General features: G+C 36.2%; 1 protein-coding gene across 1 annotated transcript in view; it reads right to left on the bottom strand.

Moving 5' to 3' along the window:
- The window catches only part of LOC128208995 (uncharacterized), a 136,429-nt gene continuing 112,970 nt past the window's right edge, over positions 1 to 23,459 (bottom strand). Inside the window, exons 99-112 of the mRNA XM_052912785.1 lie at positions 21,304 to 21,468; positions 16,567 to 16,734; positions 14,833 to 14,988; positions 14,370 to 14,531; positions 13,177 to 13,332; positions 11,812 to 11,964; positions 8,477 to 8,728; positions 6,803 to 6,967; positions 6,416 to 6,574; positions 4,894 to 5,076; positions 3,887 to 3,998; positions 3,013 to 3,332; positions 2,700 to 2,822; positions 1 to 2,227 (exon numbers count right to left, since the gene is read on the bottom strand). Of these exons, the coding sequence (XP_052768745.1) occupies positions 2,707 to 2,822; positions 3,013 to 3,332; positions 3,887 to 3,998; positions 4,894 to 5,076; positions 6,416 to 6,574; positions 6,803 to 6,967; positions 8,477 to 8,728; positions 11,812 to 11,964; positions 13,177 to 13,332; positions 14,370 to 14,531; positions 14,833 to 14,988; positions 16,567 to 16,734; positions 21,304 to 21,468 (2,267 nt within the window). The 3' untranslated portion in view covers positions 1 to 2,227; positions 2,700 to 2,706. The remainder of the gene's footprint in view (positions 2,228 to 2,699; positions 2,823 to 3,012; positions 3,333 to 3,886; positions 3,999 to 4,893; positions 5,077 to 6,415; positions 6,575 to 6,802; positions 6,968 to 8,476; positions 8,729 to 11,811; positions 11,965 to 13,176; positions 13,333 to 14,369; positions 14,532 to 14,832; positions 14,989 to 16,566; positions 16,735 to 21,303; positions 21,469 to 23,459) is intronic.

Here is a 23,459-nt window from a genome sequence, read left to right as displayed (position 1 = left end):
ATGTTATTTACATATTTTGACTAGAAGGCACTCAAACTTTTTTCTTTTAAATAATAATTCTTTTGATACACACAATTTATACATTAAATAGAAAAAAATATAGTTTGATATACTCTTAAAACATTAACAGCAAGTTATGTAAACAAGAGGGCCATGATGGCCCTAAAACGCTCACCTAAGCAAAGGGCCACAACTCAGAGGAGATGTTTTTTAAAGCAAAATAAGAAGTTTGCCATGTTGTTGTTGTTGTTGTTGATCAATGTAACCCCTTGTTGTTTTTTGTAGAGGGTTACCTAAGGAAGCTTCCTGTAAAGTGTCATTGAATTTGGACTGGTAGTTTCAGAGGAGATGTTTTTTTAAGAAAAACAGGAAGTCGGCAATTTTGTTGTTGTTGTTGTTGATCAATCGGACCCCTTGTTGTATTTTTGTAGAGGGTCACCCAAGGAAGCTTCCTGTAAAGTTTAATTGAATTTAGCCCGGTAGTTTCAGAGGAGTTTTTTTTTAATGAAAACAGGAAGTCGGCCATGTTGTTGTTGTTGCTGTTGTTGTTGTTGATCAATCGTGACCCCTTGTTTTTTTGTAGAGGATCACCCAAGAAAGCTTCCTGTAAAGTTTAATTGAATTTGGACTGGTAGTTTCAGAGGAGATGTTTTTTTAAAGCAAAACAGGAAGTCGGCCATTTTGATGTTGTTGCTGTTGTTGTTGTTGCTGATCAATCGTGACCCCTTGTATTTTGAAGAGGGTCACCCAAAGAAGATTCCTGTAAAGTTAAATTGAATATGGACTGGTAGTTTCAGAGTAGATGTTTTTTAAAGCAAAACAGGAAGTCGGCCATGTTGTTGTTGCTGTTGTTGTTGTTGTTGTTGATCAATCGTGACCCCTTGTTGTATTTTTGTAGAGGGTCACTCAAGAAAGCTTCTTGTAAAAATTCATTGAATTTAGAATGGTAGTTTCAGAGGAGATGTTTTTTTAAAGGAAAACAGGAAGTCGGCCATTTTGATGCTGTTGTTGTTGTTGCTGATCAATTGTGACCCCTTATTGTATTTTTGTAGAGGGTCACCCAAGGAAGCTTCCTGTAAAGTTAAATTGAATTTGGACTGGTAGTTTCAGAGAGATGATTTTAAGGCAAAACAGGAAGTCGGCCATTTTGTTGTTGTTGCTCTTGTTGTTGTTGCTGATCAATCGTGACCCCTTGTTGTATTTTTGTAGAGGGTCACCCAAGGAAGCTTCCTGTAAACTTTCATTGAATTTGGAGTGGTAGTTTCAGATGAGGTGTTTTTTTAAAGCAAAACAAGAAGTCAGCCATTTTGTTGTTGTTGCTGTTGTTGTTGTTGCTGATCAATCGTGACCCCTTGTTGTATTTTTGTAGAGGGTCACCCAAGGAAGCTTCCTGTAAACTTTCATTGAATTTGGAGTGGTAGTTTCAGATGAGATGTTTTTTTAAAGCAAAACAAGAAGTCAGCCATTTTGTTGTTGTTGTTGCTCTTGTTGTTGTTGCTGATCAATCGTGACCCCTTGTTGTATTTTTGTAGAGGGTCACCCAAGGAAGCTTCCTGTAAACTTTCATTGAATTTGGAGTGGTAGTTTCAGATGAGATGTTTTTTTAAAGCAAAACAAGAAGTCAGCCATTTTGTTGTTGTTGCTGTTGTTGTTGTTGTTGTTGATCAATCGTGACCCCTTGTGTTATTTTGTAGAGGGTCACCCAAGGAAGCTTCCTGTAAAGTTTCATTGAATTTGGACTGGTAGCTTAAGATGAGATGTTTTTTAAAGCAAAACAGGAAGTCAGCCATTTTGTTGTTGTTGTTGATCAATCGTGACCCCTTGTTGTTTTTTGTAGAGAGTCACCCAAGGAAGCTTCCTGTGAAGTTTGATTGAATTTGGCCAGGATGTTTTTTAAGCAATTGTTGACGGACGGACTGACTGACTGACTGACTGACGGACTAATGACTGACGGACGGACGCTGGACAAAGACCGATCACAATAGCTCACCTTGAGCACTTCGTGCTCTGGTGAGCTAAAAATAATCATTAAAAATACATAAATATATGTAGAAAATGAGATTTACCAACGAATTGGCATTGTTAAAACAGTATTTTATACAGGTATACAGGCACTGAATGAAAAGCCTTACAATTATCAATTTTCTCTTGAATTATCTCGAAATTAATGTAAACAGTGTGTTTGTTGTGGGTGAGAATTGTCTGGCCAGTATCTGGTGAAGGAAGCCTGAAAAAAATGACACAGTCAGTTCAATATACATTTCTGGCCCCTATCTCTCAAAACAATCTTAAATATCTTACTTAATTATCTTAGTCTCGAAACTCCTTGAATGATGATATAACACAAATGGTACCAAATCAGAGATATTGAGTTTAGATTGATCCTGTTATATCAATTAAGGGACTAAAGATTGTTTAAGTATTTGAGGCCTTTTGATTACTAAACTATAAAGCTATTTGTGCTTAAACTAAAAAAAAGTTGTTTCGAAACACAAATTCTAGCATCTTTAAAAAAAAGATTACTTTTAACTATAATATGAAGTTAGAACAAAAAATTCAAAAGATTTAAAAAAACAACTGTTGCTAGTTTTTGTATATTCGTAACTTTTTCTTGTGTTAAGCCGCAAGCAAATCAAGTTAATTAGCCACTGACAGATAAACAGATTATCAAATTGACAAATTTGTTACCTAGCACATACTTCACGTTTAGTCCAGGATGGAAGTGAGGACATCCATCACTGGGGGCATGCTGCTGTAGTTGGTGATGACAAACCTGTTGCGGGAGCTACTTGCAATTCTGGATACCTCTGTGGCATCTGAGCCTGCAGATTATTTTTAAAAGTGTTCTTGTCATTCAATATAAAGATTAGATTACCATTAATTTTAAATTTGCGAATCTGTTACCTTCCTGTCTATTTATCTTTACCATATCTATGAAATAGTCAATTTTGATGAAAGCCATAAAACTGATGTAAGGAACATAACAAAAAGGTATAGTTTAGAGATGACTACCTATGAAAGTGATTCCAACACCAGCTCTCTTCAGTAGATCTGCTTTATGCAGAGACATGGCAGGATTTCTAGAGGAGTCATCAGATATCAGGAGCAGGTGCTTTCTCACGTTCCGTCTCCCAGATCGTGAAAACACCTCCTTCACACGATGTAGAGCAAACCCAGTGTTGACAATGTTGTAGCGGCTGACATCCAGCTGGCGGTCAAGACAGGCAACCACTCTCTGGAGCCGGCAGCCTGACTGGAGGTCAGTGAGGGTCCTTACTCCCCTTGCGTACAGGATAATGGCCACATGAGTGTCATGATCATTGATTCTCAGCCTGAAACTATTTACAATCAAGAAGTACTGTGTTATATCAATTTTATTTCCTATGACAGTTGCAGATTTTCTAAAACAACTGAAAAATATCATACATTATACCAGCACAGTTATTTGGTCAAAATGGAAGTTTTTCCCCCAATCTTAAAAAAATCAGCCAGACCCTACATATTAATAGCTAAGTGTATGACCATACTTTTAAATTTTGTACAATCTTTGAGAAAACGGTTTATATGCCTGTGAAATCTGTTGTCAATCTTGCAATTCCAAATTATACAATTTGTTACAGAGCTTATTATTTAATATTTCGCTTTACATATAAAATATAATTGTTTCATTGTGAGATTGCAATATATTTTACCGAGTGAGCATTAAAAGTTATATTTCTCGAGTGGCTTATAATGAGTGAAATATTCACTTTGGTTTGCATAATTGACTAACATATTAAGTCTTTTGGTGTAGGTCAAAGAGGTCATGGGTTTTAAGCACACCAGGGGGTCTCCTCTGGCCTCTCATAATGGTCTAAAATAAATGGTCAATTGCTGAGACACTCACTGGTTAATAGTTTGCTGGAGATAGGTGCGTAGTGAGTCACGGTCAGCAGGGGTTGCACTGCTGGACATGTCCACCGCTATCGCAAGGTCAACACGGTAAGACGTTATCGGAACTGGAATCATACAAAAACATCAATCAGGTAATTAAGCTATACCTAAATACAATTAGCATTTTATATAGAAAATAACTGGTATTGGTTGAAATGGTAAAAAAATCTGAGTTTTTTTTTAAAATACCCCATAAACGCTGCCCTGATACAAAATTGCAGTGAGATAGTAAGAAATCCTACATAAAACAGACAATGCTGCGGAAAGAGTTATTGTTCTTCTACACTGAACTTCCTCTCATTGTGCTGTTCCATTGTATGAAGTTTATAAATTCAATCCAGTAGTTTTTAAGCTATGCTCTGGACAAGAAAATAAAGTATTAAAGGTCAATAACTCACTAATTGTCAAAATAGAGTTATGGTTCTTGTTCAATGCACTTCCTAGTCAAGTCAAGTCAATTGTTTATTGATATATATCATAACATATAAACATAAGCTATGTATAGCTTTATACTGACATACTCTCGCTGTGCTTTACCATTGTATAAAATTTCAATAACTTCATCCTGAGGTTTTCAAGTTATTGTCTGGTCAATAGTTTAACAACAACAGAAATCAGACAATGAAGGGCAATGAAATTGGCTAAAATTGAGTCATGGTTCTTGTACACTGCACTTCTTCTCATTGTGCTTTACCACTGTATGAAGTTTTATTCGGTTCCATCCAGTTGTTTTCAAGGAAAATTGCAATAAACCAAGAGACTGCAGCATGACTTCAATATACCCCCCTTCAAACTTTGCTTGTCAGGGGTATAATAGATGGAAATGTCAGCAGTTTGACATATAACCATTTTCATTTCTTTTGCTCATTTAATGTCATGCTTTTTTACTGAAATTCAGATTTCTCTCGTGTCATATGATTTTTATTTTCTGTTTTAAAGAAGAATATTAAACATGCATACATTCACGTTTGCAATCAGATACACTGGTTGCCATGTTTGATTCCGTTGAATAGCCTGTAGGGCAGCTTTTGCAGGTTTCGTCGAGAGTTGGATGTCGGTAGAACCCTTTCCCACATGGCACACACCTTCCACTTGTGGTATTGAAGATGTTGCCACCCTGGCAGCTCACGGGTCCTACAGCATCTGAGATTTCAAAGATTTTAGTAGAAAGAAATTTGTCAGCAAGTAGTCATTTTCTGAGCCATTTCATAGAATTATTTTTTTAATCTCAAACTATGGTACACAATACAAACACAAGAATCAAAGATACTAAGCATTTAAAATACTGGATGAATACCAGGGTTCGAATTTTACTTTGGGGAGCACTAGCAAAATTTTGCGAGTGCATTTTGAGGCAACTCGCAAAATGAAAAATCAACTTGCATTTTATTTTTTGCTTTATTCCCTTATAATATTGTCTAATTAAAGTAGAAATTTACACCTAAGACATATTATGAATATTAAAAAGTATCAAGCTTGAGTGACTCAACTACTAGAACTTGATGGCTTATTCTATTTGGGGGGCACTGAAAGACTTATCTGATGCTGGCAGCTTTTTGATAACAAAGCTGTCCAATAATTTGACATTGTTCACTTTGTATATTTACACTCGCCATCGGGTAATACCCATTCGACAAGCACGCTACAGATTTCATTAAGTCTGTAAGTATTAAAATCAATAACAATATAAATTTGAAATAAAAAAAAGCAACCGTAAATGTAGCTTGGATACTTTGGACCATGAAATATATCGATCGACGAAGTCTATTCATTTTGACAATTGGGCCAAAATATATTCAAAGGAGAATGCGCGAAAGCCCTAAATTTAGCCAATGATTGAGCTAGGTGATTACGTCATTCGTATTCACTTTGTATAATGCACGCCTCGGAGCATCCCGGAAAGATTCGAGATAAAACTCGGCCTTTTCCGTATTTGTTCTATTTTTGGAAACTTACTAGTGCGTGACTCCGTACTGTCTTCTTTATACTGGTAGTGTAAACATGCCACTTATGGGCTGTTTACACTCGACTACGTAGCGGAGTTAAGTTCATGTTTATTCTACTTTCCTTTTAACATTTTGTGGTCTAGAAAAAGCCACTCGCAGAATTTTGCGAGCTTGAATAAAAGTCACTCGCAATTTGTAAATGTCGCTCGCATTTTGCGAGTATGCGAGTCTAAATTCGAACCCTGAATACATGAACAAGCAATCTTTGTTTGAGAAAGTACTTTCCTGTTAATGAGATGTTTCATATACAATGACATTTCAATGCTGGGTAATACTTTTACTTGTGGAGTTATAAGGGCAATTCATTTAGGAGTGGAAAATAGTTTGACTCATCAAGTAACAAGAGCAGTTGCACTATGCTCATAATAATAAAAGACCTTTAACAGATATGTCCACTGAGTGATGATAATAGTTACTTTATTTATGAACTGTGTTTATTGACAGATATTATGTGGCTTTGAGTAATTGGAACTGACCGACACAGTGGGTGACCGAGCTGGCTGTTGGTGTGATGGTTGTCTTGCCATCAGGACATTGCTGGCATGTGGCATCAGAGTCGGAGCGATAGAGGCCCACACCACATGGCACACATGATCGTGTCGCATCCACATAGAGATAACCAGCGTCACACCAGTCTATAAACATTTTTCTTTAAATTAAGCTGAACATTTATATATTCATACAAACATTTTTAGCTAGAAAACAAATGGGCAACACATTTTTCAGTTGTGACTCTCAGGTAACACAGGTAGTGAAATGAGACAATTTTGTCAGCCAATGATTGATATCATGTCAACATGTATGAAAGTAACCAATTAACAATATTAGTAATTGATTATTTATATGCCAAAGGTTCCTCATACCAAGTCTGCAGTCCAAAACATTAGTTTTTCCTTCCCCATTTGTGTGTTTGCCATCAGGGCAGGGCTTACATGACTCTTGCCCTACCATGTTGTTGTATGTACTCTGTGGACAAGGCACACAGGTTCCACTTGAGATTCTGTAGAATTTTCCAGCTTCACATGACTCTAAAATCGGATAATGGAATGTTATTTTTAATGAATCAGGATCATTAAAAGTGAAATAAAAGAAAAAAACCTTCAGGTGCATGTGACAGCTAAATTGTAAAACAATGTCTCACACATGGCATTTATCAGAGCAACAATGACTGTTTTTTGACTTGGGGAATCCCCCCAGCCTTTCGGTATGACCACAAGTGTCCAAAATAAGCGTTTGATGTTTGAAATTGAAATCGAATGATTGTTATTCAGTAAAATCAGTAGTACATGAATTGATGGCATGAATGTTCAGGAAATATTCATTTATTTAAACTTGAGTGTTAACGCAGGGAGGTTACCGGGTATATGTTCGAACCCCCAAGTGGGACTGTATTGTTTTGTAACTTCAACAAATAAAGTACCAGTACAAACATAGCAGCACAAGATTATCCAGAATAATCCTACCTTTAATAATACACTGCCTTTAAAACAACAGCATTAGTCATGCCTTTTTAAAACTGCACAATATTGTTACTCTTAAAATCCATTTAAGGATTCCATAAAAGTTGACAATATTTGCACAGCCTTGTTGAAGTGCATTTTTAAAGTTGGGAAACCAGTCATTTATTAGTATCTATATTAAGATTCATTTTAACCGTATGAACATTTGCTGACAACAAAAAGAAAAACTCAATAGGCACTATATTAATAAATAAAACAAAAACAAAAGAACGAAATGCATTGACAAAATAGACTGCTTGAGGTTATCAATGAAAAATGTTTTTACAAAAGATGGAAGGGAGACTATTCATTTTTTTATAATATTCCAATAAAAATATACAAGAAAAACATAAACAGTAGCTGTCACAGAGTTACAGAGAGAGTGTGGTTTGACTTTTCCCTGCTTTACCCAAAACTTCTCATTTGACTAAAAAAGGGCCTGATGATCATTTGCATTTCATGAAAGATAATTATCTTACTTGATTAGTTAAGTATATTGGATAGTTGGGAGCCTTATATAAAAACACAATGAAATACATCAAGTAGTTGCTGTAATATTAATACTATTAGGCCTAACTCTACATTATATTTTAGATTGCAACCAAATGTGATATGACTAATATCATTTTATGGCCTTTGCCTTATATATTAGTGACAAAATTGCTGCTTCATTGGAAACATGGACTTAGCTGATCTTTGATCCTTCAGACCAAGGTCACGAGTTGGACTACCAGGTAAGTAAAGTGAGCAATTGAGAGCATTAAAATTCAATTATGTTTATCAATATGCATGGCAAACTTATGAAGTTGTATCTCTCTGATGATAGCTGAAAAAGAATACAAATTACAATGGAATCTTCAAAGTCAACAGCAGACAACATCTTAACCCAAATTGTATGTTTATGGAGAATCTAAGCCTATTTTGTGTCCTTTATTTTTAAAACACATGCATATGCTTACCAGAAGTCTGAACATTTACATTCATCAAAATTTACACAATACATTAAATAGATATATGTGGAAAGAAATGCCTATGTACCAATACATGCTGTCCTGTCCATGCTGGAGATGCGGTCTGTTGGGCAGGGCTGACACAGAGCTACAGACGCATCGTTCCGATATTGCCCACTCAGACACAGCTCACATGCATCCACAGAGGTGGCTGATTCACTAGAAACAGACTGACCCAAGGGGCAGTTGGTGCACACATCGTTTACTTTGTACTGTCCAGCAGTGCACCAGTTACATATCTGGCGAGCCTCGTTCCACTGTTCATCGACGCTGCAGTTTGCTGAAATGTAGCTCATAAAAGGTAACCATATATTACAGGCAATAAATTGTCTCAAACAAGACTATAATCTGATAGTCAAATATCTTAGTATATCTTAGTACAGTCGAAACTCGTTGGCTCGATATCTCATGGCTCGATATCCTCATTGACTCGAACCAGATTATAAGGACCGATATTTTTTTACTCTATGTTCATATAAAATTCGATTGGATGGCTTGATATCTTGAAGGTCCATATTTCTCCATGCTTGATGTCATTTCCTCGGTCCCAAGTAAGACTTTCACTCTTTGTTTTGTTTGCTAAAATTGGGTCGATGTCATTTTCGTGGGTTCAGGTAAGAATCTCACACCTTGATTTGTTTGCTTGGCTTCACAAGGCGCTTATCGATAAAATTTGCTTGATTTTATTACAATCATTATCAAATTTAAATGGTTTAACAGTTTGAATAAACATGCCATCACTTTAAGTTATGTCACTAATTGTTATCCATGTATAAATTTTAATGCATTTTGATATAGCTTATAAGCTATTTTTGTGTAATTTACTGTTTAAAAATGCTTGTTTGTTGTTTTCGCATAAATGTATTTTTATAATAAATTAAAAAATCTAATGGTATTTCCTAAGTATTGAATTAGTCATGTTACTCCTAAGTATCGAATTAGTCATGTTACGAACTGTACGATGTATAACTATGTCCAATAAATACTCTTTTCTTGCGGAGATAGCGTAGCCAATAACAAACGAGGTAAAAAAGACTTTGTAACAAATCAAAAACAAATTACATTCTGTAAGAAATCCCGCTTGGCTTGATATTCTCGAGGCTCGAAGTATTTTGGCCGGTCCCTAGAATATTGAGCCATCGAGTTTCGACTGTATCTACCCATATATTGGAATACCAAAAGAAATCACTAGTAAAATCTTTATCCTTATAAGTGCTTATAACTATCTGTCTTGCACTGAGAAAATAACTAATATATGGATATATACATAACCTACAATTTATCTATTTTAATAATGTTTTTTGAAACTTGTCACAAGTTATGGATAGCTTGATTTCCATAACACTAAGTATTTCATTGATTTCATGATATGTTTCAGAAATTTAATTGTTATTCATTGTTTACAGATAGCCTTCAGATAAATATCCATGTACACGGTTTAAAACCAATACTACGTATGAAGTGCTCAAAAGTAAATAACTAATGGCAAACAAATAAAAAAAACCAAGAACTAAGTTACTGTGAAATCATAGATATTCGTGGGACATTAAATTCCGTGGATTTTGTAGGTTGGATTATCCACGAATTCAAGTTCCCAACGAACATTTGACCATCAATTCTGAAATCATACTGTCTATGTAAAATTAAGGTTATTCAATCATGTATTCACATGGATATTCATGGTCGCGGTATACAACTTATTAGTACCTATATCATTGTTTATTTTACTGTTGATACAGTTTATATAATATATTATTTAACCTCAATGATGATAAATTAAGTCAATTATTAGTTATTGCATTCAGTTTTATTGTATGATATTATCAGAACATTAAAAATGCTGATTATCAACCTCCTGTGTTGCACATGTTAAACATGCTGATTATTAACCTCGTGTGTTGAGCGTCCTCACTTGATTTTGTTTCTTTGATAAAATATTTAATCAGCTTTTGATTAAACAACATTTCACAGCTTGCAAAAACTCATTAAATCACTAGTGGCTTCCCTTTTTTATATCCTTAATGTGGGTGCATCCTTATTTATGACCCTTAATTTACTGATCAAGCAATAATTGACATGGGTATTTGCGCTTATTACATATTGTCCCATTGTAGTGTCATGAACTGCATGACATTGAAGTTTCATATCTAGATATTGGCACATGATGAATTTAGGATCACAGTTATGGTTATTTTTGTTTTTTCCAAAAAAATGAAAATACACAAATTTAAGAACCCACAAAATTGTACTTTTTGAAAACCATGAAATTTCAAGCCCAGTCTTGAACAGACAGCAATCTTTCAGTTTTTGAATCAAGAAATAGTTAATTTTTGTCAGCACTGAACGAGGGGAAAACAGATGTAACCTCTTTCTTGAATACAAGCAACAATGGGAGTTGCTCAGTGCAAGACAGATATAACTACTTTATTGAATACAAGCAACAATATGAAGGGCTCATGCAGTGCAAGACAGATGTAACTTCTTTATTGAGTACAAGCAACAGTATAACGGATATAGCGCAAGACAGATGTAACTACTTTATTGAATACAAGCAACGGTATGAAGGGCTCAGTGCAAGACAGATGTAACTTCTTTACTGAGTACAAGCAACAGTATAACAGACATAGCGCAAGACAGATGTAACTACTTTATTGAATACAAGCAACAGTATGAAGGGCTCAGTGCAAGACAGATGTAACTACTTGATTGAGCACAAGCAACAGTATGCAGGGCTCAGTGCAAGACAGATGTAACTACTTTATTGAGTACAAGCAACAGTATGAAGGGCTCAGTGCAAGACAGATGTAACTACTTTATTGAGTACAAGCAACAGTATAACGGATATAGTGCAAAACAGATGTAACTACTTTATTGAATACAAGCAACAGTATAACGGATATAGTGCAAAACAGATGTAACTACTTTATTGAGTACAAGCAACAGTATAACGGACATAGCGCAAGACAGATGTAACTACTTTATTGAGTACAAGCAACAGTATAACGGATATAGTGCAAAACAGATGTAACTACTTTATTGAGTACAAGCAACAGTATAACGGATATAGTGCAAAACAGATGTAACTACTTTATTGAGTACAAGCAACAGTATAACGGATATAGTGCAAAACAGATGTAACTACTTTATTGAGTACAAGCAACAGTTGGAGGGGATTAGGGGAAGACAGATGTAACTATTTTAATAGTACAGGGGCTCAGTGCAAGAAAGATGTAACTACTTTATTGAGTACAAACAACAGTTGGAGGGGATTAGGGGAAGACAGATGTAACTATTTTAATAGTACAGGGGCTCAGTGCAAGACAGGTATTACTCCTTATCTGAGCACATGTCACAGTAGGTTACCTCTACACGAGAGCCTGTGAGGCATGGAGAGGGGTTTGTCCGCCGGGCAAGGGGGACACTCTGACTGGTAAGGCTCTGGGTTGTACGTGCCTTCCTCACACTGAGCACATGCCTGAGATATGCTGTTGTAGTATGTCCCAGGGGAGCATATTGCTGAAATACATGTAATGATTTATATGCATGTATATAAACTACCAGTACCCTCTCTCATGCCATTTCACAAGGCCGAGGATATCTATAAAATACATGTACTATTTAATCAGTAAAACAAATCAGAAAACAATTTATAATCTTTTAAAAAACAAAATAAATACATTATTTATCACAATATATATCCCGGAACAACCTATTTTCGATCACAACCTAGTTTCGAAATTTCTTCATTTGAAAAAGAATGGGAATGCTAGTGTTAAAAAAACTTCAGTTTAACTTGAAAAACCCCAATATAAGTCTTTAAATTAATGCCAAATCAAACCCTTCATTTAGAATGATTTCACATGTAAATTACTTCTTTAAAATCTTGTTGTTTTTGTTTGCCAGATTTAACATATCTACCAAACTCTTAAAGCTATGCCCTATCATTTTCTAAGTATAGTACATAACATTTAAAGCGCATCAAAATAATAATTATGGTATGTTGCTTATTCTAAAATTAATGAAATTTATCTACATGTAACTATATTGAATTGCAATTGGGCTCTCACAGTTATCATAAAAATATACATATTGCAGCCTAGGCAGGTCATATGAGGCTCCTTCAGAGTTGGACCAGTGATACCAGCGTTCATGATGGGTGAATTTATCATTTTGTACCCATGTGAAAGTCATTTAGAGGGATGATGGATTCTTTTTCCCCTCTTGTGGTGAGAAGTAACTAAAAAGTGACTGTATGGCAAATATGTAAACATTTAATTACTTTTTTTTGAAAATAAAATACTTTCAAAAGTTAAAACAAGTTTTACAAATTAAAATTAAAAATATTGTGCACAACCTTTTGTTGTGAAGTATAGTAAAAGATCATGGTCGAAAACAGGTTGTATCTAGGTCAAATACAACATGTGACAGCCGCCATTTTGGATTCAAAATGTAATCAACATACGATTGAAACAAATTATATTTTTTTGATTTTTGAAAGATTAATGATTGCTTTAAATGGTACACACAAACATTTATCTTTTATTATCACTTATCTATGATTGAAATGTAAATAATTCTTAGGCGGTCGAAAACAGGTTGTTCCGGGATAAAAATATTGAAGCAGTTTGACGGAAATATCTTGGATGTATGTTTTTAATCTGAATAGTCACTAGAAGAATAAAACAGTGTTGTTACTAATGTTGTCTCGACACAATGTAGTATACTCACGGACACAGTCGTTCTTGGATGTTGAGGCAGTGGCAAGAGTTGTGTGTTGATCATCGCATGGTTGACACTCGTCATGTACATTCTCCGTGCGAAACTCCCCCCGCGGGCACTCATCACACACATCACCGTCAAACTCATATCCAGATCCACACGCATCTTGAAACAAGTTATTAAATTATTCATTTAAGAATTTTATATGTCTATAGTCAGTTCTGAGATAAATTGAAATAAATAAACTGTTTCATTTCTTCTTTAATTTTCTTGAGTTATTGTCATACCAGGTCTTTTTGTAAAGTGCATCATAAAACTAAAAAAAATCCAACTGTTTAATAATATGAATATAACATAATCTATACATGTCATTCAATATATTGTGAAGAAGTATTGGAAAAAATAATTTAAAAAAATGGTGATTGGAGTAGCTGTCGTTTTCAACAACCATACCTTTTGGCAAGGAGCACTTTTACACATCATGGCATCGTGAAGCTTAAAAAGCATTTAATTTCAAAAATAGTAATCGTCCCATATTTCACTATGCTTCATCTTAATGTGCGCTTTCTTCATTAAATCATACTATGAAACATTAAAGATCCAGTAATAGTAATTTATACCTCATTTTTCTTTTGTTTTTCTCTTTCTCTCTCATGACATATCATGTTAGTTAAATTGTAGTTGCCCAATGCCCATTAAAACCCTCTAAGCAACATTTAAAAACAGTTTCAACGTCAGAAACCTTTCATTTATAGCCAGAATTGCATGAAATTTATACTTAATCAAAAAAATTGGAGTAAATTCGAGGAATAAACTGCAAAACATTTCATAGCAAATATTTTTGCTGTTCAATATCAAGTTAAAGTTGAGTTATATTTCATATTAAGTTTGTATCATGCAAACTTTTCACACCCTTTGTTTCCTTATCAATGTTTACACAAATACACTTTGGCAACACCTTCAGAACATGTTTCTTAATTGATCTGAAATAGGTGTCCCTGAATTACATAGCAATATTTAATTTTAAAAATACAAAGCCTGTCCACAAACTAAAACAAGCTTAAATCACATAAAGTTTAGCATGACTCCACTGCAAGCACGGACACTAACAAATCCAGGGAGTGGGGCACCCAACCAGCATGAGCACTTATATACTATTAGGATCAGGTTGGTAAATCAGGCCCAAATTCTCTATGACTTACCAACGCACTGATCCCTGCTGGTAGCACCTGGCTGTAGGGTGGTTTTCCAGCTGGGGCAGGAGTCACAGGACTCCATCAGGCTCATGCTTTGATATTTACCAGCAGGACAAACCTCACACTTCTGGCTCAAGCTCGAATAGAAGCTTCCCGCTGGACAGTTGTCTGACAAAACAATAAGGCAATCAAAGGATGTCCAATGATAAAGTCAATGTGAATAACAAGCATTGTTTTTTGTGAGTAATTTTGAAATCTATTTGTATGTTAATAATCATTGGATGCTTAAATCGTTACTTAACACAAAAATATATTTTACACGAGTTTCTCATATGTATGTGTGTCAAAAAAACTAATTATAATTTTATTTAATGACGGTATTTCATTTATGATTGATAACAGATCTGTCGGACCAGCTGTCATAGTTAACATGCCACAGTATGGACAGGGTGTTCAAGTTTGTACTTACGTTTGCAGTCATTGATGCTGGTACCTGGGCCAGCGGTAGAGTATCCCTCCGGACAGGCCTGGCAAGTATCGTGCACACTGGCATTCCGGTAATATCCCTGGGCACAAGCAACACAGTCGCCGTTGGTACCCAGCTCTAAGCCACTCCCACATAACTCTGCAAAACAGGCAAACATGCAACACATGAAAAATGTAGGGATTTACAGACAAAGTAACAGATCTGGTTAGTTGCCAAGAGAACAATTTACAGTCCCTTTAATCCCCGCTGTGTACACAATTGACCCTAATAAATTTGTTGAGAGTTGCAAACTGTCAACAAAGAGCCCCTATTTCCAATTAGCACTGATGTCAATTAGCAAAGTTTTGATAGCGGAACTTTCACCTACACAATTTTATTGTTTACCAAATAGAACCCTTTCACCAAACAATGGACGCTACCGTTACAAGCATTGATTTCTTAATACGCGTATTTTAACTATTTTTGCAATGATTATCACAATTGATTGGTTGATAGTTGAAATCAAGAATTATGAATATTAATGAGGTAAACAACAATAATACAGTACAAAGTATTTCGCTCATTATTTTTATGTATGCTATTAATTTTCGTTCATTGTAATTCTGATAGATGTTCATTATAAATCTCGACTATCTAGACGCTCGAATAAAATCCGGGTTTAACTTTCCAGCTATATTGTAGCTAATTTGCAGTGCATACTTATATATAAAATCATTAAAGTGAAATGAAAAAGACAAAATTAAAAGCATGAAACAACATTTGTTTTCCTTTTATTTAGTTTTCTGTTAAAGTACATAATGAAAGCCTAATTTAAAGATGAAAATGACCAATAATACGACCAATGCACAATATACGCCATGAACGATACATGTATACACGATCTTGTCTTTCCCAAAAAATGAATTTATTTTTCCGAGTAATCGAGTACCCGAGTACTCGATCGAAAGATTGTCCGAGTACTCGAGTACCAATTTTTAGTACTCGTTGCCATCCCTAGAAAAATGTGATCTTTGCTAGAAATCTCACTGGTACTATAAGTCCTAAATACCTAATTTGAATACTGTTCAATCATGAATATTCGTGGGACATAAATTTTCATGGATTTGGTGGGTTGGCTTATCCGTGAATTCAAGATCCCAACGGAAATTTGATCTTTAATTCTGAAATCGTAATGTCTTTATAAAAGGGTACACATGATGTTCATGTATTCACATGAATATACATGGTCACAGTATACAACTTATAAGTACTCCAATCATTGTTTATTTTACTGTTTATTATATGGTTTATATTATGTTTCATTTAATCTCAATGATAAATTAAAGCCAATTATAAGTACTTGAATGCATATTTTTTAAGACATTATCAGAACATTAAAACAAGCCTATTATCAACCTCCTGTGCAGCACATGTAAAATGTGCTGATTATTAACCTCGTGTGTTTGATTTAATCGATTATTTCATTAAACACCCTGAGTTTGTTTTCACAGTTTGCAAAAACACATCCAATGGCTTCACTATTTTATATCCTTGATGTGGGTGCATCTTTATATATGTCAATTTAGGATCACAGTTTCGATTATTTTACAAAAAAAATGAAAATCCACGAATTATAGAACCCACCAAATTTCCTTTTTTAAAAAACCACGAAATTTCAAGCCCGCATAAATAATTGATTAATTGACAGTATGTACATTAATCCTAGCTAAATCCTACCATTACACTGGGTGATGCTGGTGGCCCCTGGACCCTTGGTACCCTTGCCAGTGGGACAGGGCTTGCAGACTCCATCAATACGGTCTGCTTCTGTCTGGTACTTGTCCTTAGGGCATGGGACACACATGCTGCCATCTGCAGACCTTTCCTCACCTGCCTTACAGTCCACTGCAGAGAGAAAAATGACAGAGTATCAGACTGTGGTCCAGAAAGATAGGAACATGGCGGACTGTCAGACTGTGGTCTAGTAGGGGAGAAATATGACAGATTGTCAGACTGTGGTCTATTAAGGGAAAAACATGACAGACTGTCAGACTGTGGTCTAGTAGGTGAGGGACATGACAGACTGTCAGACTGTGGTCTAGTAGGGGAGAAACATGACAGACTGTCAGACTGTGGTCTAGTAAGGGAGAAACATGACAGACTGTCAGACTGTGGTCTAGTAGGTGAGGGACATGACAGACTGTCAGACTGGTCTAGTAGGTGAGGGACATGACAGACTGTCAGACTGTGGTCTAGTAGGGGAGAAACATGACAGATTATCAGACTTCTATTCAACAAGAAAACCATGACAAAATGTCAGACTGTGGTCTAGTAGGGAAGGAACATGACCGATTGTCAGACTTCTATTCAACAAGAAAACCATGACAGACTGTCAGACTGTGGTCTAGTAGGGAAGGAACATGACAGACTATCAGACTGTGGTCAAGTTAGTGTGAAACATGACATACTGTCAGACTGTGGTCTAGTAGGGGAGAAATATGACAAATTGTCAGACTGTGGTTTAGTAGGGGAGAAACATGACATGACAGACTGTCAAACAGTGGTCTAGTAGGTGAGGGACATGACAGACTGCCAGACTGTGGTCTAGTAGGTGAGGGACATGACAGACTGTCAGACTGTGGTCTAGTAGGTGAGGGACCTGACAGACTGTCAGACTGTGGTTTAGTAGGGGAGAAACACGACAGACTGTCAGACTGTGGTCTAGTAGGTGAGGGACATGACAGACTGTCAGACTGTGGTCTAGTAGGTGAGAAACATGACAGATTGTCAGACTTCTATTCAACAAGAAAACCATGACAAACTGTCAGACTGTGGTCTAGTAGGGAAGGAACATGACCGATTGTCAGACTTCTATTCAACAAGAAAACCATGACAGACTGTCAGACTGTGGTCTAGTAGGGAAGGAACATGACAGACTATCAGACTGTGGTCAAGTTAGTGTGAAACATGACATACTGTCAGACTGTGGTCTAGTAGGGAAGGAACATGACAGGTAAAAGGACTTCGATCCAGTAAGGAAAACAAGAGGGCCCTGAAGGCCCTGTATCGCTCACCTGATCCAATTCAAGTGTGAAATAAGTGTTTTCAGGGCAAGGGCAATTGTGACAAAACTCTTCCCTATCAGCCTTAGACGACAATTTTAAAGGATCATCTTCATTTCAGCTACTTTAAATCATATAAGTTAAAGTAAGATGTTGAATGAACATACAGTCATAAATGTGACCTCTAGAGTGCTAACAAGCTTTTCCTATAATTTGACCTAATGAACTAGTGTTTGACTGCACATGACCCAGATTTAAACTTGACTTAAAGATTATTAATATAAACATTCTGACCAACTTTCATGAAGAAACATTTATAAATGTGACCTCTAGATTGTTAACAAGCTTTTTCCTAAATTTGACCTGGTGAGCTAGTTTTTGACCACACATGACTAAGATTCAAACTTGGCCTAGAGCTAATCAATATATACATTCTGACTAAGTTTCATAAACATACAGTCAAAAATATGACCTCTAGAGGGCTAGCAAGCTTTTCCTTCATTTTGACCTGGTGACCTAGCTTTTGACCGCACATGACCCAGATTCGAACTTGACCTAGAGATTATTAATATAAACAATCTGACCAACTTTCATGAAGATACAGTCATAAATGTGACTTCTAGAGTGTTAACAACCTTTTCCTTCAATTTGACCTTGTGACCTAGTTTTTGACCGCACATGACCAAGATTCAAACTTGGCCTAGTGATTATTAATATTAACATTCTGACCAACTTTGATGAAGATACAGTCATGAATGTGACCTATATAGTGCTAACAAGCTTTTCCTTCAATTTGACCTGGTGACCTAGTTTTTGACCGCACATGATCCAGATTTAAACTTGACTTAAAGATTATAAATATAAACATTCTGACCAATTTTCATTGAAGATACAGTCATAAATGTGACCTCTAGAGTGTTAACAACCTTTTCCTTCAATTTGACCTTGTGACCTAGTTTTTGACCGCACATGCCAAGATTCAAACATGGCCTAGAGATTATTAATATTAACATTCTGACAATTTTTGATGAAGATACAGTCATAAATGTGACCTCTAGAGTGCTAACAAGCTTTTCCTATGATTTGACCTGGTGACCTAGTTTTTGACCGCACATGATCCAGATTTAAAGCTGACTTAAAGATTATAAATATAAACATCCTGACCAATTTTCATGAAGATACAGTCATAAATGTGACCTCTAGAGTACTAACAAGCTTTTCCTTCAATTTGACCTGGTGACCTAGTTTTTGACCGCACATGGCCCAGATTCGAACTTGGCCTAGAGCTAATCAATGTATACATTCTGACTAAGTTTCATAAACATACAGTCAAAAATGTGACCTCTAGAGGGCTAACAAGCTTTTCCTTCATTTTGACCTGGTGACCTAGCTTTTGACCGCACATGACCCAGATTCGAACTTGACCTAGAGATTATTAATATAAACAATCTGACCAACTTTCATGAAGATACAGTCATAAATGTGACTTCTAGAGTGTTAACAACCTTTTCCTTCAATTTGACCTTGTGACCTAGTTTTTGACCGCACATGACCAAGATTCAAACTTGGCCTAGTGATTATTAATATTAACATTCTGACCAACTTTGATGAAGATACAGTCATGAATGTGACCTATATAGTGCTAACAAGCTTTTCCTTCAATTTGACCTGGTGACCTAGTTTTTGACCGCACATGATCCAGATTTAAACTTGACTTAAAGATTATAAATATAAACATTCTGACCAATTTTCATTGAAGAAACAGTCATAAATGTGACCTCTAGAGTGTTAACAACCTTTTCCTTCAATTTGACCTTGTGACCTAGTTTTTGACCGCACATGCCAAGATTCAAACATGGCCTAGAGATTATTAATATTAACATTCTGACAATTTTTGATGAAGATACAGTCATAAATGTGACCTCTAGAGTGTTAACAAGCTTTTCCTATGATTTGACCTGGTGACCTAGTTTTTGACCGCACATGATCCAGATTTAAAGTTGACTTAAAGATTATAAATATAAACATCCTGACCAATTTTCATGAAGATACAGTCATAAATGTGACCTCTAGAGTACTAACAAGCTTTTCCTTCAATTTGACCTGGTGACCTAGTTTTCAACCGCACATGGCCCAGATTCGAACTTGGCCTAGAGCTAATCAATATATACATTCTGACTAAGTTTCATAAACATATAGTCATAAATGTGACCTCTAGAGTGCTAACAAGCTTTTCCTATGATTTGACCTGGTGACCTAGTTTTTGACCACACATGACCTAGATTTAAACCTGACTTAAAGATTATTAATATTAACACTCTGACCAACTTTCATTAAGATACAGTCATCAATGTGACCTTTAGAGTGTTAACTAGCTTTTCCTTCAATTTGACCTGGTGACCTAGTTTTTTACCACACATGACCCAGATTCGATCTTGACCTAGAGTACAATAATATTAACATTCTGACCAAGTTGTCTGAAGATACATTCATAAATGTGACCTCTAGAGTGTTAACAAACTTTTTCTTTAATTTGACCTGGTGACCTAGTTTTTAACCCCAGATGACCCAATATCGAACTCGTCCAACATTATATTGAGGGTAACATTCTGACCAAGTTTCAAGATTGTGCCAAAATTGTGACCTCTAGAATGTTAACAGTCAAATTGTTGACGACGGACGACGGAGACAGACGATGACGGACAACGGACACAGGGCGATCACAATAGCTCACCTTGAGCACTTTGTGCTCAGGTGAGCTAAAAACATGTCAGACCGTGGTCCAGTTAGGGAGGAGCATGACAGACTGTTAAACTTCTGTCTAGTAAGAAAACCATGAAAGGCTATTAGTCTGTGGTTCACTGAGGGAGAAACATAATAGACTGTAAGACTGTGGTCCAGTGAATGAGGGACATGACAGACTGTCAGACTGTGGTCCGGTAAAGGAGGGACATGACAGACTATAATATTGTGAGAAACTTAAGAGACAATAATACAGACTATCATACTGTTATACAGTAAGGGAAAAACATAACAGGCTGTGGTCAAGTTAAGGAAAAAACATGACTAGATATCAAACATTCACATACAAAAGTATTGGGGAGCTTAGGTCAGTTACATTGTAGAAGACCATCAGAGCATGGTACAGTAACATACAACAGTATTACTATAGTTTGGGTGAAAACATGAAAAGCTTTGGCATTGGCATTGGATAGCTTGTTTTTGCTACCTCTCAATTTTATAATCTAACTATTCTAAAACACTCTTTTAGAGACAAATCCATACCCTATTTCTGACAAAAATTCACTTGCAAAAGGACTTGCAACTAGATTTAACACAATGCAGCACACAGTACTTTACTCTACACAGTTTTACAAACATACTGTATTTCACCTATCATAGAACTACTTACATATACAGAAGTTTTGGCTGAGGGATCCAGTTGTTTCTGTTGTTTCACCCTGAGGACACTGAAGACAGATGGTCCCCTCATGGTATGATCCCTTCGGGCAGTCAACACAGTCATCAGCACTTGTCCCCCCTGGTTCCAACACCTGACCCGGAGTGTCACATACATCTAAGAAAAAAAAATCATATTTAGAGTCATGTAATCCTTATACAGAAAAGGATAAATAAACTCTAATCTTCATGCAATAACATGCTAAACAAGAGGGCCAAATGGCCCTGAATCGCTCATCTGTCATATATTGCACATTGGTTTGATAAGAAATCTGGATGGTTCAAAGTAGTTAAGGTTTTTTAGAAGTCTGGGTCATTTTTTAACCCAATGCCAAAGTTTGGACAATAAAGGTAGAGGTCCACTTAATGATGAATTATGCCAAATAGCTCCTTGTGAATTCGGAGAGAATTTTTTTTTTATGCTTCTATTATATACAAATATTGAAAACCTAAGCCTATGAACACGGGTCGTGGCCAATTTTGACCCCAGGGCTAAAGTTTGAACAATCTTAATAGTGGTCCAATAAACGATGCTTCATACCAAATATCTAAGGCCTTCGCCTTTTGGTTTCCGAGAAGAAGATTTTTTAAGTTTTCATCATATACATATATAAGGAAACCCATGACCGCCCGGGTGGGGCCATTTTTTGACCCCAGGGCCAAAGATTGAACAATATTGGTACAAGTCGACTAGATGATATATCATGCCAAATATCTAAGCTCTTGTCACTACTTGATTTTACGTGTGTAACTATATATGTATATTTGTTATTAATTGTTGTATGTGGCCTATATTGAAAATTGGTATGTGTACTAAATATGTTATCCAGTTTAAATTAAGACGTTACTTGTCTTTGTGAGTTCGGAGAATTTTTTTTTTAGTTTTCACTATAACACATATAGAGAAAACCCATCAGCCCCGGGGTGTGGCCAATTTTGACCCCAGGGCCATAATTTGAACAAATTTTGTAGAGGTCCACTAGACGATGAATCATGCCAAATATCTAAGCTCTTAGCCACGTAAGTTCAGAGAAGATGATTTTTTAGGTTTTCACTATAACATATAGAGAAAACCCATGACCCCCCAAGGGGGCGGGGCCAATTTTGACCCCAAGGCCATAATTTGAACAATCTTTGTAGAGGTCCACTAGACGATGAATCATGCCAAATATCTAAGCTCTAGTCCAAGTAAGTTCAAAGGAGAAGATTTTTGAAGTTTTAACTATAAACATATAGAGAATACCCTAACCCCCCGGGGCGGGGCCAATTTTGACCCCAAGGCCATAATTTGAACAATCTTTGTAAAGGTCCACTAGACGATGAATCTTGCCAAATATCTTAGCTCTAGTCCAAGTAAGTTCAGAGGAGAAGATTTTTGAAGTTTTAACTATAAACATATAGAGAATACGCATGACCCCCCCCCCCCCCCCCCCCGGGGCGGGGCCAATTTTGACCCCAAGGCCAAAATTTGAACAATCTTTGTAAAGTTCCACTAGACGATGAATCATGCCAAATATCTAAGCTCTAGTCCAAGTAAGTTAAGAGGAGAAGATTTTTGAAGTTTTAACTATAAACATATCAAGTATACCCATGACCCCTCGGGGCGGGGCCAATTTTGACCCACAGGCCATAATTTGAACAATCTTTGTAGAAGTCCACTAGACGATGAATCATGCCAAATATCTAAGCTCTAGTCCAAGTAAGTTCAAAGGAGAAGATTTTTGAAGTTTTCACTATAAACATATAGAGAAAACCCATCAGCCCCCGGGGCGGGGCCAATTTTGACCCCAGGGCCATAATTTGAACAAACTTTGTAGAGGTCCACTAGACGATGAATCATGCCAAATATCTAAGCTCTAGGCCAAGTAAGTTCAGAGGAGAAGATTTTTGAAGTTTTCACTATAACACATATAGAAAAACCCATCAGCCCCGGGGTGTGGCCAATTTTGACCCCAAGGCCATAATTTGAACAAATTTTGTAGAGGTCCACTAGACGATGAATCATGCCAAATATCTAAGCTCTAAGCCACGTAAGTTCAGAGGAGATGATTTTTGAAGTTTTCACTATAAACATATAGAGAAAACCCATGACCCCCCAAGGGGGCGGGG

The sequence above is a fragment of the Mya arenaria genome, chromosome 2, assembly GCF_026914265.1.
Source record: "Mya arenaria isolate MELC-2E11 chromosome 2, ASM2691426v1".
Classification (NCBI taxonomy): domain Eukaryota; kingdom Metazoa; phylum Mollusca; class Bivalvia; order Myida; family Myidae; genus Mya; species Mya arenaria.
Note: the sequence above shows the minus strand (reverse complement) of the source record. Positions and strands in the feature narration are given on the sequence as shown.